The sequence below is a fragment of the Pipistrellus kuhlii genome, unplaced genomic scaffold (assembly GCF_014108245.1).
Source record: "Pipistrellus kuhlii isolate mPipKuh1 unplaced genomic scaffold, mPipKuh1.p scaffold_m20_p_108, whole genome shotgun sequence".
NCBI lineage: Eukaryota > Metazoa > Chordata > Mammalia > Chiroptera > Vespertilionidae > Pipistrellus > Pipistrellus kuhlii.
In genome coordinates, this window is record NW_023425414.1 from 178,352 (window position 1) to 192,776 (window position 14,425).

At 55.8% G+C, this 14,425-nt stretch overlaps 1 protein-coding gene across 2 annotated transcripts; it reads left to right on the forward strand.

Annotated features, from left to right (window-relative positions):
* The first annotated feature begins 4,266 nt into the window (after positions 1–4,266).
* VSIG10L (V-set and immunoglobulin domain containing 10 like) lies at positions 4,267–12,752 on the forward strand. 2 transcript variants are annotated; one of them, XM_036430353.2, is made up of 10 exons: positions 4,267–4,477; positions 4,716–5,414; positions 5,802–6,095; positions 6,272–6,556; positions 7,242–7,496; positions 8,422–8,703; positions 8,992–9,291; positions 10,072–10,185; positions 10,395–10,549; positions 12,342–12,752. In XM_036430353.2, the coding sequence occupies exons 1-10, from the start codon at positions 4,438–4,440 to the stop codon at positions 12,411–12,413; spliced, it is 2,496 nt and encodes an 831-aa protein (XP_036286246.1). In that variant the 5' UTR covers positions 4,267–4,437; the 3' UTR covers positions 12,414–12,752. The 2 variants fall into 2 exon arrangements, with proteins under 2 accessions (XP_036286246.1, XP_036286245.1); XM_036430352.2 differs by having other exon boundaries at positions 4,268–4,477; positions 4,692–5,414.
* The last annotated feature ends 1,673 nt before the right edge of the window (positions 12,753–14,425 follow it).

Here is a 14,425-nt window from a genome sequence, read left to right on the forward strand (position 1 = left end):
TGTGCTGGGCCACGCTGGAGACCCAGGTGAGTCACGTCCAGTCCCGGCCTCTGAGAAGCTTCCATGTCAAAGTGGGGTGGATGTGGGCAAAGGCAACCGTGAGGTGGGGTGCCGGGTGCTGTACGCGGAGGCACTGGGGCCACCTGGGGCACCCGAGCAGGCCTGTGGGGTCAGAGACTTCCCAGGGTGGTGGCCTCTAAGTTGAGTCTTGAAAGACAAATACCAGTGAGGTGGGGTGGGGGTAAGAAAGGCTTCATCTGAAAGGTGCTTGCTGTGGGCTCCTGGGTGCCAGGCCCCTGCGGAGACTTGGAGGGTTTATTGGGTCACCTCAGCTAGCCGGGAGAGTTCAGTGGGTCATCTTGGCAGGTAGGATGGGCTCAGTGAGTCACCTCAGCCAATAGGGAGGGTTCAGTGGTCACCTCAGCCAATAGAGAGATTTCAGTGGGTCATCTAATCCAATAAGATGGGTTCATTGAGTCATGTCAGCCAACAGGGTGAGTCTAATGGATCAGTTTGGCCAAAAGTCCAATGAGTTATTACCACCAGAGGGTGAGTTTGTGGAGACACAAGAGGGAAGGAGACCAGAAGGTCCGATTCTGGTTGGGGAGGCAGACAAGCAAGAGGTAATCAAAACCTGGTGCGGGGAAGAGCTGGGACCTGGACTCAGCCTTCGTGACACTCACTTTCACACTCACCAGCTGTGAGGTCTCGAGTGCGTTACTTTTACTTTTCGTCTCTGAGCCTCAGTCTGTTCACTTGGCCTATTGAGACAGGAAGAGGCACGCGCAGTGGTTACAGGCCTGGGTCTGGATCCCGAGGCCATGGGTTCGGATCCTGCCCAATACCTGTCTCCAGGAGGACCTTCGACAACTACCTACTCTCGAAGCCTGAGTTTCCTCCTCCATCAGGCGCCATCAGTGACAGCCTGGCCTTCTGTTTGGTGGCGTAACCCCACAGTCCTTCAGTTTGTTCATAAACCTGAGATTTGAGCTTGGCAGGGACGGCTTGGCTCAGAGAGGCCAGAGGAACAACATCCAAGATGGATCCATCACAGGCTTGTGAGCTGGCTGTTCACTAGGGGCCATTATACCTCCCCGTGAGGCTGCTTGAGCTTCCTTACAATGCAGGAAGTGGAATAGGCCAGTCTCTTGAGGCCTCGCCAGAGCACAGTTCCTTCCACTGTACTCTCTCTCTGTCTAGAGTTCGCAGAGCCGACCCAGATGCAAGGGGAATGGGGAGGACAGAGACCCGACTCCTAAATGGGAAGAGGGTTGAATTTGCAACTGTCTTTAGATTATAAAACCCACCCCATGGGGTTTTGAAGGGTTAATGTAGCACCCCAAGAACCACACTGGATGTGCAGAAAATGCTCATGATATAGTATTATCATTGTTATTTGCATGGCGAGAACTCTACCTGGGCGAGCTCAGAGGACTGGCGAGGCCAGCATGGGGTGGCAGGAGCGCGCAGTCTGGCCATCCTGGGCCCAGGCTGCCCAGCTTCTCCCTCTGGCCGTGCAACCTCCAGCCGGCCTGTCTCTGAGCTGCTGTCTCCCGGATGGTAAACACCAGCTCATGGGGCGTTTGGGAGGGATCAGCCCATAACGTCCGGGAGACATTTTTGCACAGTTCCTGGCACCGGATACGCGATAATTATTATTTTGGTTCTTACTAAGAGACCTGAAGGACAAGTTGTGGATTAGCCAGGTTGGAGGAGGGCGGAGAGTGAGGGAGAGCATTCCAGGCAGAGGAAAGGTTGACTGCAGACCTGGGAGGGGAGAGACAGGCTGGCCCAGGAATGGCAGGGTGTTCAGAGTCAGTGCTGCAGGCAGGAGGGAGCAGGTGGAGTGCGTGGGACTGGGCAAGGCAGGGTCCGGCCATTCCTTGGATGTCTCCTGAGAGCCCCAGGGAGCCACAGGAGGGCTGTGAGCAGGGGAGGGGCAGGTCTGGGTGTAGGACTCAGGAGCCTGTGAGGACTCATGGACTGTAGGAGATGAGGCTGAAGGTAGAAGGCTAGGTGAGGGGATGGGGGATAAGGCTTCTACTGGGGCCCTGCCCATGGGAACGGAGGGGAAGAAATGGGACAGAGAGATGCAGGGGCAGAGATACACAGGGGGGTGGGGAGGCTGGAGGGAGGAAGACTCCCGTCTCTGCACAGACGGTGGAACTGTACATGAGATGGAGGAGGGTCGGGTTAGAGGGAGGATGCGGAGATTAGTGGGATGCAGGGAATGGAGCTCTAGGGGACGTGAGGACGCAGTTCTGGGTCTCAGGAGAGATGGTGGGTGGGAGAGAGCCACCTGAAACTTGGTGCCGAGGGCAACGGGAAATCATGGGAGAGTTTGGAGCAGAGGAGGGGCAGGGCCGGACATGGGTACCAGGAGTACCGGTTAATAATGTGGATTTTGCTGAAACCGGTTTAGCTCAGTGGGTAGAGCATCAGCCTGCGGGCTGAAGGGTCCTGGGTTTGATTCTGGTTGGGGGCATGTGCCTTGGTTTTGGGCACATCCCCAGTGGGGGGCGTGCAGGAGGCAGCTGATCGATGACTCTCTCATCCATGTTTCTGACTATCTCTCTCCTTTCCTCTCTGTAAAAAAATCAATAAAATATATTTTAAAAAAATAATGCGGATTTTGTAATCAAAGAAAACAACATTTCAAGAGAAACATCAAACATGTTTTATTTCTCCCATCTCTCCGGTAATTTGTGGATACCGTCCCAGTAGAACTTTCCTTGTTTTGAGGCAAACCATTCAGAGACCCAATTTTCCACTTCTTTGTACATTTTGAAGTGCTGCTCAGAAAGTGCGTGTGCCACCATGGATTGGAACAAGTGGTCATCTGAAGGAGCAAGGTCTGGGGAATATGGCGGGTGGGTTAATACTTCCCAGGCAAGATCTTTCAATGTCTCTTTAACGGGTTTTGAAGTGTGTGATGGTACATCATCATGAAGCAAAATTACTTTGCCGTGTCTTCTGGCCCATTCTGGTCATTTCACAAAGTGCGGTTCAAATTGACCTGGACGTTCTTTGTCTTTCACATCAAAATCATCACTTTTAAAGCATTTAAACCAGCCAGGACCAGTTTGGCTCAGTGGATAGAGTGTCAGCCTGGGAACTGAAAGGTCCCAGGTTCGATTCCAGTCAAGGGCATGTACCTTGGTTGCAGGCGCATCCCCAGTAAGGGATGTGCAAGAGGCAGCTGATCAATGATTCTCTCTCATCGATGTTTCTAACTCTCTATCCCTCTTTCTTCCCCTCTGTGAAAAATCAGTAATATATATATATATTTAAAATAAAGCATTTAAACCAGTGTTTACAAGTATCTTGAAATGGAGCATGTTCACCATAAGCTTCCCGAAGTATTCAGCAACACTTTTCTTCAAAATAAAATAATGAGTTAAAACTTCCCAGCCTGCAGAAACCAATTTGGCTCAGTGGATAGGGTGTCGGTCTGCAGACTGAAGGGTCCCAGGTTCGATTCCGGTCAAGGGCACATACCTGGGTTGCGGGCACATCCCCAATAGTGGGTGTGCAGGAGGCAGCTGATCAATGTTTCTCTCTCATTGATGTTTCTAACTCTATATCTCTCCCTTCCTCTCTGTAAAAAAATCAATAAAATATATTAATAAAAAAATACTTCCCAGCCCTGATTGGTTTGGCTCAGTGGATAGAGCATCGTTGGCCTGCGGACTGAAGGGTCCCGGGTTCGATTCCCGTCAAGGGCATGAACCTTGGTTGTGGGCACATCCCCAGTGAGAGGTGGGCACATCCCCAGGAGTCAGCTGATCGATGTTTCTCTCTCATTGATGTTTCTAACTCTCTATCCCTCTCCCTTCCTGTCTGTAAAAATCAATAAAATATATATTTTTAAAAAACTTCCCACAAATGCTCTATTTTTGACACGAAATTCAACATTTTTAAGCGTAAAAATATCAATGACAACACCTTCAGAAAATTTGACAAATGAAGTTTGGAAGCTTGTTGTCAATACAATAAAACAGCATACATATAAAATCTATTGGAAAAAAAAACCCCGCATTATTAACCGGTAGCCCTGGGGTATCTGAGGCTGCAGGCAGGACCTCGAGGACTCACGGCCTGAGCTGAGGCCAAGGCCATCAGAGGTGGGGCTCTCTGGACGGTCACCTCGCCCTCCTCCAGGAAGTCTTCCTGGCTTTGCCCCTGTGTTTCCAGCGAGGACTCACCATCTCCTCCCTGAGCGGGGAGGGGTCAGGGCAGGCTGGGACCAGCTGACGAGGACCAGTGGGGTGGGGTGGGTCACTAGGCCACCAGCTCGGGGTAGGGGACCCTGGCACCTCCCACTGGGTCTGGCTCCCTTCCCCACCCAGGAAGCTACCAGTCCTGTCGGACTTGTCCCGGGAGGGACAGGTGCCGGCCCGAGTCTCAGGGCAGAGCCCTCGTGGGTGCGGCAGCACCATGGACACCTCAGAGGCCCTGCTGCTCCTCCTGCTCCTGGGTAAGTCTCACCCCCCCTCCACCAGTCCCCCCTTCTCAGCAGCACCCCCCCCCCCCCCAACGCCTTCCCCTCTCCCTCCTCTCCTCTGCAGCCTCGGGAGGGGTCCTCGCTCACGGAGCCTCTTCCGGAGTTCGGCGAACCCATCTCACCTCTGATTCCGGAAGCTCTTCCCAGCGCCCGGGTTCGAATGCTTCTCCCCACCAACCCCCCGGAGGGAACACTCCGGATCAGCCTCCAGGTTCCAGAGCCACGGCGGATACCCCCCATTCCAAATGGGTCCCCGAGGCCCCGGATTCGGAGGCCCGTCCTGGGTCCTTCTGGTCAAATGTTTCTGCTGGGGACCCCACTTCGGGCCGGGAGCCCCCCATCCCCGGGACCCCTGGCTCCCCAGCCCGGCCTGACACCTGGGGTGCTCAGGTTCCCGCGGCGGACGCCTCAAAGCCTTCCTTTCCGGCGAGGCCTCCAGCTTCAGACACGTCTGTTCCCGCCCCCGGTGCTCCCGTGCCCGCCGAGGGCCCCGGCTTACAGTTCTCCCCCGAGGACCTGGAGGCTAAGTTCTCTGCTCAGAGTCCCGAATCCAAAATTCCTGCAGAGACTTCCCGGGAGCCAAGCTTCCCCCAGCAGGTGGGGGGGCCCCTGGCCGTGCTGGTGGGGAGCACCATCCAGCTCCCCCTGCTCCCGGCGCCCAGCCCCGGCCCCCCGGACCCTCTGGTGGTCTGGCGCAGGGGCTCCAAGGTGCTCGCCGCGGGGGGCCTGGGCTCAGGGGCCCCTCTCATCAGCCTGGACCCTGCTCACCGAGACCGCCTCCGGTTCGACCAGGCCCGGGGGGCCCTGGAGCTGGCTTCTGCTCGGCTGGAGGATGCCGGGGTCTACACGGCCGAGGTCATCCGGGCCGGGGTCTCCCGGCAGACCCGGGAGTTCACGGTGGGCGTGTATGGTAAGTGGGGCTTCTGAGGTCCAGAAGGCAGGCTGTCAGGGCCGCTCTGCCAGGCCTTGGGGCTGGTCCCTGCTGTTCTGAGGAGGTTTGCTCCCCAGAAAAAGGGGGAAAAAGAGAGAGGACTTCTGGGTTGGAGGGAGGAGAAGAGGGGCTGGGGTCTAGATGGGGCCACCGGAGGGAAGCTGGACCTGGGGGCCCTGACTCCTGGGTTCTCCAGAGGATGCAGACTCAGGCTGGGGTCTGTGAGGGGAGGAGGCCCCGCTGAGCCTGGAAGTCCTGGTGGAGGGGGTGAAGGGCTGGGGCCTCGAGTCCTGGACCTACAGGGGGGGGTGGCGGGGGGGGGTAAGGGGGAAAGACTGGGTCCTGAGCTCGTCCCTCCTCCCCCAGAGCCCCTGCCCCAGCTCTCCGTGCAGCCCGAGGCCCCGGAGACCGAGGAGGGGGCGGCCCAGCTCCGGCTGCGCTGCGTGGGGTGGGGGCCCGGCCGCGGGCAGCTGAGCTGGAGCCGGGACGGCCGCGCCCTGGAAGCCGCGGACCCAGAGGGAGCGGAGCCACCTCGGATTCGCGCGGAGGGCGACCAGCTGCTCATCGCGCGCCCGGTGCGCGGCGACCACGCCCGGTACACCTGCCGGGTGCGCAGCCCCTTCGGCCACACGGAGGCGGCGGCCGACGTCAGCGTCTTCTGTGAGTCGGGGGGACGCGGGAGCCCGGGGGCGGGGAGGGACCTGGGGGTCCGGGCTCCTGAGAGTCCCGGGGAGGCGCAGGCTGGCGGTCCAGCCTCCAGGGGCCTTGGAGGAGTCCCGCGTGGACCCCGACACCCGTGGTTCCGACGCTCTCCCTCCCTCCCTCCCTCCACGCAGACGGCCCGGACCCGCCGGTCATCACCATCTCCTCGGACCGCGATGCCACCCCGGTCCTCTATGTCACCGCGGGCAGCAACGTGACCCTGCGCTGCAGCGCCGCCTCGCGGCCGCCCGCCGACATCGCGTGGAGCCTGGCCGACCCGGCAGAGGCCGCGGTGCCCGCCGGCCCGCGCCTCCTGCTGCCCGCGGTCGGGCCGGGCCACGCCGGCGCCTACGCCTGCCTCGCCGCGAACCCACGCACCGGCCGCCGCCGCCGCTCGCTGCTCAACCTCACGGTGGCGGGTGAGCGCAGCCCGGGCGGGATGGGGCAGCGGGACCCGGATAGGACGGTGCCAACGCGGAGGGCGGAGTCAATGCGGAGGGGCGTGGCCAGCAAGGGAGGGCGGGATCAACACTGAGGGGCGTGGCCCGAAGGGAAGGGCGGTGCTAATGCTGAGGGCGGAGCCAGCAAGGGAGGGCGGGTGTGTGTGTGTGTGTGTGTGTGTGTATGTGTGAGTGTGTGTGTGTGTGTGTGTGTCCACGTGGAGGGGCGGGGCCTGCAGGGATGGGCGGAGATTCTGCGTAAAGGGGCGGGAAATGCAGAAGGGGCGGAACCAGCAAGGGTCTGAAATACACATGGGGGCGGGGCCAGCATGGAGGAGCGGAGATTCCTTGAAAAAGAGGCGGGAAATGCCCTGGAGAAGGGGCGGAACCAGCTAGGGGTTGCAGTACCCGGACAGGGGGCGGGACCGGCGGGGAGCGGTGAGGTGTCATCTGAGGGGTGGGTCCTCGCAGAAGGACAGAGATTCCCGGTAAAAGGGGCGGGGATTCTCAGAGAAGGGGCGGGGCCAGGGTGGCGGGGCGGGGCCAGCGGCTCGGGCGGCAAAGCTAAGGGAAGAAGGGGGGCCGCCTAGTGAATGAAAGCACGGAGGGGCGGGGTTGGAGGGGAGCGAGACTGACCCCTGCATCTTCACCTCCCGCCCTGCAGATCCGCCCCCGGGGTCCCCACAGTGCTCCGTCGAAGGGGGTCCCGGGGACCGCAGCCTCCGCTTCCGCTGCTGGTGGCCCGGGGGGGTCCCCGCCGCCTCCTTGCAGTTCCAGGGTCTCCCCGAAGGCGTCCGCTCGGGCCCCGCGCACTCCGTACTCGTCGCGGCGGTGCCCGCCCAGTCCCGGCTCAGCGGCGTCCCTGTCACCTGCCTGGCGCGCCACCTGGTGGCCACGCGCACCTGCACCGTCACCCCCGGTGAGAGCGGGTGGGCCCTCTTTTCTGTTAGCAGAGGAGGACGGGGGTCTTTCTTAGCCTTTATAGGACATGAAAACGGGGGAACTTCCTAGCTCCAGAAGGACCCAGGTTTTCCCTATATTTAAGCAGAGACAGGGACATATATTTTTTATAATATATTTTATTGATTTTTTTACAAAGGGAGAGGGAGGGATAGAGTTAGAAACATTGATGAGGGAGAATCATCAATCAGCTGCCTCTTGCACACCCTCTACTGGAGATGTGCCCGCAACCAAGGTACATGCCCTTGACAGGAATCGAACCCGGGACCTTTCACTCTGCAGGCTGACGCTCTATCCACTGAGTCAAACCTGTTTGGGCAGGACAACATTTCTTTCCTGGACCCGGGAGGAGGGCTGACACCTTCCCATTTGTTCAGAGCAATAGATGGCTGAGATTCCAAAACCGGCTTGGCTCCGTGGATGGAGCCTTAGTTCGAACCCGGACATAGAATCCATGCCCGGATTCGATTCCGGTCAAGGGCATATGTACCTTGGTTGCGGGCACATCCCCAGTGAGGGGTGTGCAGGAGGCAGTTGATCGGTGTTTCTCTCTCATCGATGTTTCTAACTCTCTATCCCTCTCCCTTCCTCTCTGTAAAAAATAAATAAATAAATAAATAAAATATATTTAAAAAATAAGTAAATGACTGAGAACAGCATGGCTTTCCCAGCCTAGGGCCGGCCAATACCAGGTACTTAGTTAAGTCTTTAAGGAAACCAGATGCTGAATAATGAATGGGGGGAGGGGAATGAACGGAGGGTACCTCCTTATCTAACTGGGTTGCTGAGGTTTCAATGTCCCAATTCACCACAGGCCACAGGGCTTGTCCTCTGGCTTCAAGGCAAGGTCTTGACTTCCTTCCCTGCGTCTCTGGCCCCTGCAGAGGCCCCGCGGGAGGTGCTGCTGCGCCCGGTGGTGGAGGAGACGCGGTCCGGGGAGGCCGAGGTGGCGCTGGAGGCCTCTGGCTGCCCGCCCCCTTCGCGAGCATCCTGGGCCCGGGAGGGGCGGCCTCTGGCCTCCGGAGGCGGCGGGGGCCGCCTGAGGCTCAGCCAGGACGGCCGGAGGCTCCTCATTGGCAACTTCAGCCTGGACTGGGACCTGGGGAATTACTCCGTGCTGTGCAGTGGGGTGCTGGGTGCCGGGGGCGACCAGATCACCCTCACTGGTGAGTTCTGTCCTTTCCCAGAATCCAGGGGTCCAGGCCCCCAGCCCCTCCTCCCTCAGACCCAGGGGTCCAGGCCCCCAGCCCCTCCTCCCTCAGACCCAGGAGTCCAGGCCCCCAGCCCTTCCTCCCTCAGACCCAGGGGTCCAGGCCCTCAGCCCCTCCTCCCTCAGACCAGAGAGTCTGGATCTTCGAACCCTCTTCCCCTGGGACCAGTGAGTCCCTGCCCGCAGCCCCCTCCCCTCTCCCCTCTAGCACCCACAAATCCCGTCCCCCACCTCGATCCCCCAGGACCGTCCGTCTCCTCCTGGAGGCTGCAGAGAGCCCAGGACGCCGCGGTGCTGACCTGGGATGTGGAGCGCGGGGTCCTGATCAGCGGCTTTGAGATCCAGGCGCGGCCGGAGGGCCCTGACGCGGGCAGATCCATCAGCAGCTACGGGGGCTGGGTCTCCTTGCTCCTCCTGGGCCCTCAGGAACGCTCCGCCGTGGTGCCCCTCCGTCCTCAGAACCGGGGAACCTGGGCTTTGCGAATCCTGCCCACGCTGGGGGGCCGGCCGGGCACCCCATCCCAAAGCCGGCTCTACAACGCCGGTGAGTTGGGACGATCGGAGCCTTCTCCTTGGCTGCCTCCACCCGTCTGGTTCCTCGGATTCTCCTTCTCCCTGGAATCGGTTCCCCGGACTGTGATGACAAAGGACCATGAGCTAGTTCAGTGGTCGACAAACTCATTAGTCCAAATACCAACAGCCACAGCGATTGAAATTTCTTCTGAAAGCCACATTTTTAAACTTAAACTTCTTCAAAATAGACTCGCCCACTGAACCACACCAGCTAGGGCTGTTATTATTATTTTTTAAATATATTTTTATTGATTTCAGAGAGGAAAAGAGAGGGAGAGATAGAAACATCCATGATGAGAGAGGATCATTGATTGGCTGCCTCCTGCATGGAGGCAGCCAATCAATGATCCTCTAGGAATCGAGCTTGCAACCCTAGGGATCGAGCCTGCAACCCTGGCATGTGCCCTGACTGGGAATCGAACCAGTGACCTCCTGATTCCAGTTCGTTGCTTAATAGCTGAGCCCCACCTGGCTGGGCATATAATTATGCTATTTATTTGCACATACATTTCTGATTTTCCTGCTAAAATGAGCCCCCATGAGAGTAGGTATCTTGGGTTTGCTCAGCAATGCGTCTTGCTCACATGGTAGAATGCTGGGCACACACAGTCCCTGGGTAAACCTTAGATGAATTGCGAGTTCTGGGTCCCAGAATCCTGGGTTCTGGGAGCTGGGGCAGGGGAATAGAAATAGGAAATAGACCCAGCCCTGCTCTCACGTTCCTTGTCCCGCTTCTCTTTGTCTCTTCCAGACCCTGCCCTGGGCCCCGGGGCCATCGCTGGCATCGTCCTGGGCTCCCTGCTGGGCCTGGCACTCCTGGCAGCCCTGATCCTCCTGTGCGTCTGCTGCCTGCGCAGGTTCCGGGGTGAGTGAGCATCCCATGGGACGGGTCTCTAGGTAAAAACCCGATTGGAGGCCTGGCTGCGCCAATCAGCATGGTGACAGGTCCATCTCAGCCAATCAGATCAAGGCTCTACTTCTTAGCCTCCAGCTTCCCTTCCCATTGGCTGGGTCAGGAGTAGCCAATCACATGTTTCTGTTTTCTTTTCTTTTTTCTTCCTCTCTCTTTTCCAGGAGCGATTCCCAAGAAAAGGAAGCATCTCCCCACCTTTGCCCCTGTGATCCTCCCACCAGAAAAGAAGACGCAGAGCCTGGCCCCAGTGCAGCCTCCACAGCCTCTGCCCCCCAACGTCCCGCCCCATGTCCCCAGCCCAACGGGGGCCCACCAGGTGAGTGTGGCGTTTCTGTGCTATTTAGTCGGCGAGATGAAATGCTCTGAGTTCTCTGTCCGCATTTTTACTGGTTGGTTTACAATCCTGGTAACGTTTTATCATTTTGAAAATATGCAATGGCTAGACAGGGTTTCCCATCCAACCTTTAGGTCAAGCATGCCAAACTCAGAGGCTGACAAGAGCCAAATAAATAAGGTTTAGATGTATGTGGGCAGAAAAAACAAAAACAAAAAACAAACAAACAACCCCCCCCCCCAAAAAAAACACCCACAAAAGCTTCAATTTTCTTAGAAATGTAGGTTTATTTCGACAGAGACATGCTGAATGGAAAGGGCTAGAATAAATGAGTCATCATTGACATAAAATAATAGAACATTTTGATAAAAGTTAATTTCTTTTTCTTGAACTCGAACTTACTTACCAGATGCTGAGTCACTGCACAAATGAATAAGTGTCACACAAATAAACCTATCTCTCTTGTTCTCCAAAAGCGAAATATTTCCTGTTGTGCACACCAAACAAGTCAGTCCAAGACTAATGAGGTGGCCATCAGCTGCTAAAATATTCACTGCTGGTATTAGTGGAGAGAAATGGTGTGCCTACGCATAAGGCGTGTAAGGAAAATGAATGCAACACGATTATAGTAATTAGTCATTGGTGAACGTTGTAGTTCGTTATTAATAATCCTATATAATAAAAGCCTAATATACTAAGTGTCCGGTTGTCCAGTCATCTGTTCAACCAATCAAAGCATAATATGCTAATAATATGCTAAGGCTGCTCAACTACTCACTATGGTGTGCACTGACCACAAGGGGGTAGGTGCTGAAACTGATAGGTTAATTTGCTGCTGTGGTCCAGCCTATCGGGACTGACTGAGATGGGCCAGACATGCCCTGGAGCCCTTCCGAGGTTCCTCCCCAGCTGGCCAACTTCCTGCATTCATCCTTGGCCCTAATCATGCACCGGTGGGGCCCCTCGGCCTGGCCTGTTCCCTCCTGCAATCTGGTACCCCCTCGAGGGATGTCAGAGAGCAGGGTTCAGCCTGATCCCGCAGGCCAGGCCAAGGGACCGCACTGGTGCATGAATTTGTGCACCGGACCTCTAGTTATGTATAATAGGTTTTTATAAAAATTAAGATATGAAATTTTTATTAAAACGTTTCTTATACACCATTACATTGGCTGGGTTGCAAAAAATATCCGTTGTGCCCCACAAGTTTGACATGCTTGCTTTATGTATTTTATTTTATTTAAAATATATTTTTATTTATTTATTTTTTTTACAGAGAGGAAGGGAGAGGAATAGAGAGTCAGAAACACCGATGAGAGAGAAGCATCAATCAGCTATCTCCTGCACACTCCCTACTGGGGATATGCCTGCAACCAAGGTACATGCCCTTGACCGGAATCGAACCTGGGACCCTTCAGTCCTCAGGTGGAAGCTCTATCCATTGAGCCAAACCGGCTAGGGCACTTTGTGTACTTTAAAAGAAGGGTGACATTCCAATTTTCCCCACAAAGGGAGTAAGATGGGACCTCCTTTATTTTTTTTTACCCCCATAAAAATGGGCCAAACTTTCATTTTCTCTCAGAAGCGGGGTGGGATTTCTCTTTCCCACTAAACTTGCATGTCTCCTCGCTCCCAAAGGGAGGCGAGACATTTCTTGTTCCTTGTAAGCGGAGGAAACCCTGCTAATTTCCGAATAATGAGAGCCGGGGCTAGAAAAGGCTGAGTCCCGTCACATCCGGAGTACCTCCTGAGGTTGTCCCCACCCCCTCTCTTCCAGGCCGCCAGCCCCAGCCCGGCCATCGCCCCAGGTGGGGTCCCAAAGACGGTGCGGGCAGCCACGCAGGTGTGACCCGACAAACGGCCTGCACCCTGCAGGACTTTTGGGGCAAGACTCCCTGTTCCGCCTCCTGCCCTGCGGCGACTCAAGGTCGGACTCTGAAAGTGGGACTTCCTGTCTCCCTCTCTCACCGGAGAAGACGCTGCCTGTGTTTGTGCAACGAAGGAGGCGGGACTCCTGGGCTTGGGGAGACTCCAACTGATCTAGTAGCGTGGTTGCACACCACCATGCCCATCGGCTTCCAGAGTCTTCATCTTAAAACAGACCAGATCACATGTCCTCTTGCCTTTGAACCAGTGGTTCCCAACCTTTTTTTTTGGCCACGCCCCACCTCAGCATCTCTAAAATCCTGATGCTTGCCAAAACTGGTTTGGCTCAGTGGAAAGAGCGTTGGCCTGCAGACTGAAGGGTCCCAGGTTTGGTTCCAGTCAGGGGCATGTACCTTGGTTGCGGGCACATCCCCAGTGGGGGACGTGCAGGAGGCAGCTGATCGATGTTTCTGTCTCTCTATCTCTCTCCCTTCCTCTCTGTAAAAAATCAATAAAATATATTAAAAAAAAAATAACAAATAGAATCCTGATGCTCCTCTCCCACTCCCGTGACATAGAATTCTTATTATTTAAAAAGTGAACGTGGAGGAAACCTAAAAAGCCATTAGCTTGGTCTAAACAAGGTTCCAAAAAACATGGCATCCGTGAAAGAAAGATAAAAGAACGAAAGAACAGTTGAAGTACTGAGGAAGGAATCACTAAGAAATTGTTAAAAATAGTAATAATAATATGAAGTGATTTGAAAAAGTAGCAAATAAAGTTTTGAAACATGTAATAGAGAACTGAAATGCATAAATACGTTACCATACTGTATATGAGGCCCCTAGAACCATAAGAAATGCAAAAAATTCACCGTCAATAACTCATTCTCAAGTTGCCCCCTTAAAAATCAAATTCCCCCCCCCCTCCGTGAGGCTGTGTGCCCCACATCAGGAACCACTGCTTTCAACCCTTATATGGTTGCTCATTGTCCTTCAGATGCTGTCCAAACGCCTCATCATGACCTTCAAAGCCTTATAGTTTGACCCCTCTTGACCACCCTGACCTCCCCTTCCAACCCTCCCCCTGCCCCTCCAGTGACACAGGCCTCTCTGCCACGGTATTTTGGCCCCAGGCCTTTGCTCCTAGCGCCTGCTGCGTCTGGAGCAAGGCGCTTTCTCCTGTGTGTGTGGTACATTTCTCAAGCGTGAAGGTGGCAGCTACCATCTGAGAAGACGCTCCTCCAACCCCTGCCTCAGTCGTGGGTCAGGCTCTGGGGACCCTGAACCTTCTGCTTCTCCTCTGTAAATACATCCTGACTTGTTCAGCCTCTGACTCCCACTCTACACGGAGAGCTCTGTGGACGGAGTCAGAGACCACTCCACCATCCCCAGAACTTCACACAGAGCCTAGCACACAGCAGGCAATGTACCTAATAAAAGAGTAACACGCTAATGGGCTGTACCTTCTGCGGCGCCCACCAGCCAATCAGGAGTGAGCATGCAAATTTACCCAACCAAGATGGCGGGCTAATTTGCATATGCAGGCACTGAGCGGCCAGAGCAGAAAGGCAGCTCCCGCCAGAGGGAAGGCGGTGCCAGCAGCCAGGGAAAGGAAAGCCCTATTCCTGCACGAATCTTTATGCACTGGGCTTCGGGTCAATAAATATACGGTAGGTGAACTGCTCAGATGTGTGGGTGCCAGCAATGCCTTCCTTTGTCAGCAAGGCTTCCCCTTGGAAATGAAGGGGTGCATCAGTGAAGATTCCTTTGGACACGATTAACGAAATAAATGGTGGCAAGAAACATGGAGGTGGGTGGTTGGGTTCAGGCTGGTGCCGCATCTTAGGGACCCGGTCAAGGACCTGGGCTTACTGCATCCTCAGGGGGTCAGCAGGATGCCTCAGGTAGCAAGATGGCTGCTGCAGCTCCAGGCATCACATCCTCGACCCATCTCCTGAGCGGGGCAAAGCTCCCTTGAAGCCTGCCAGAAAGT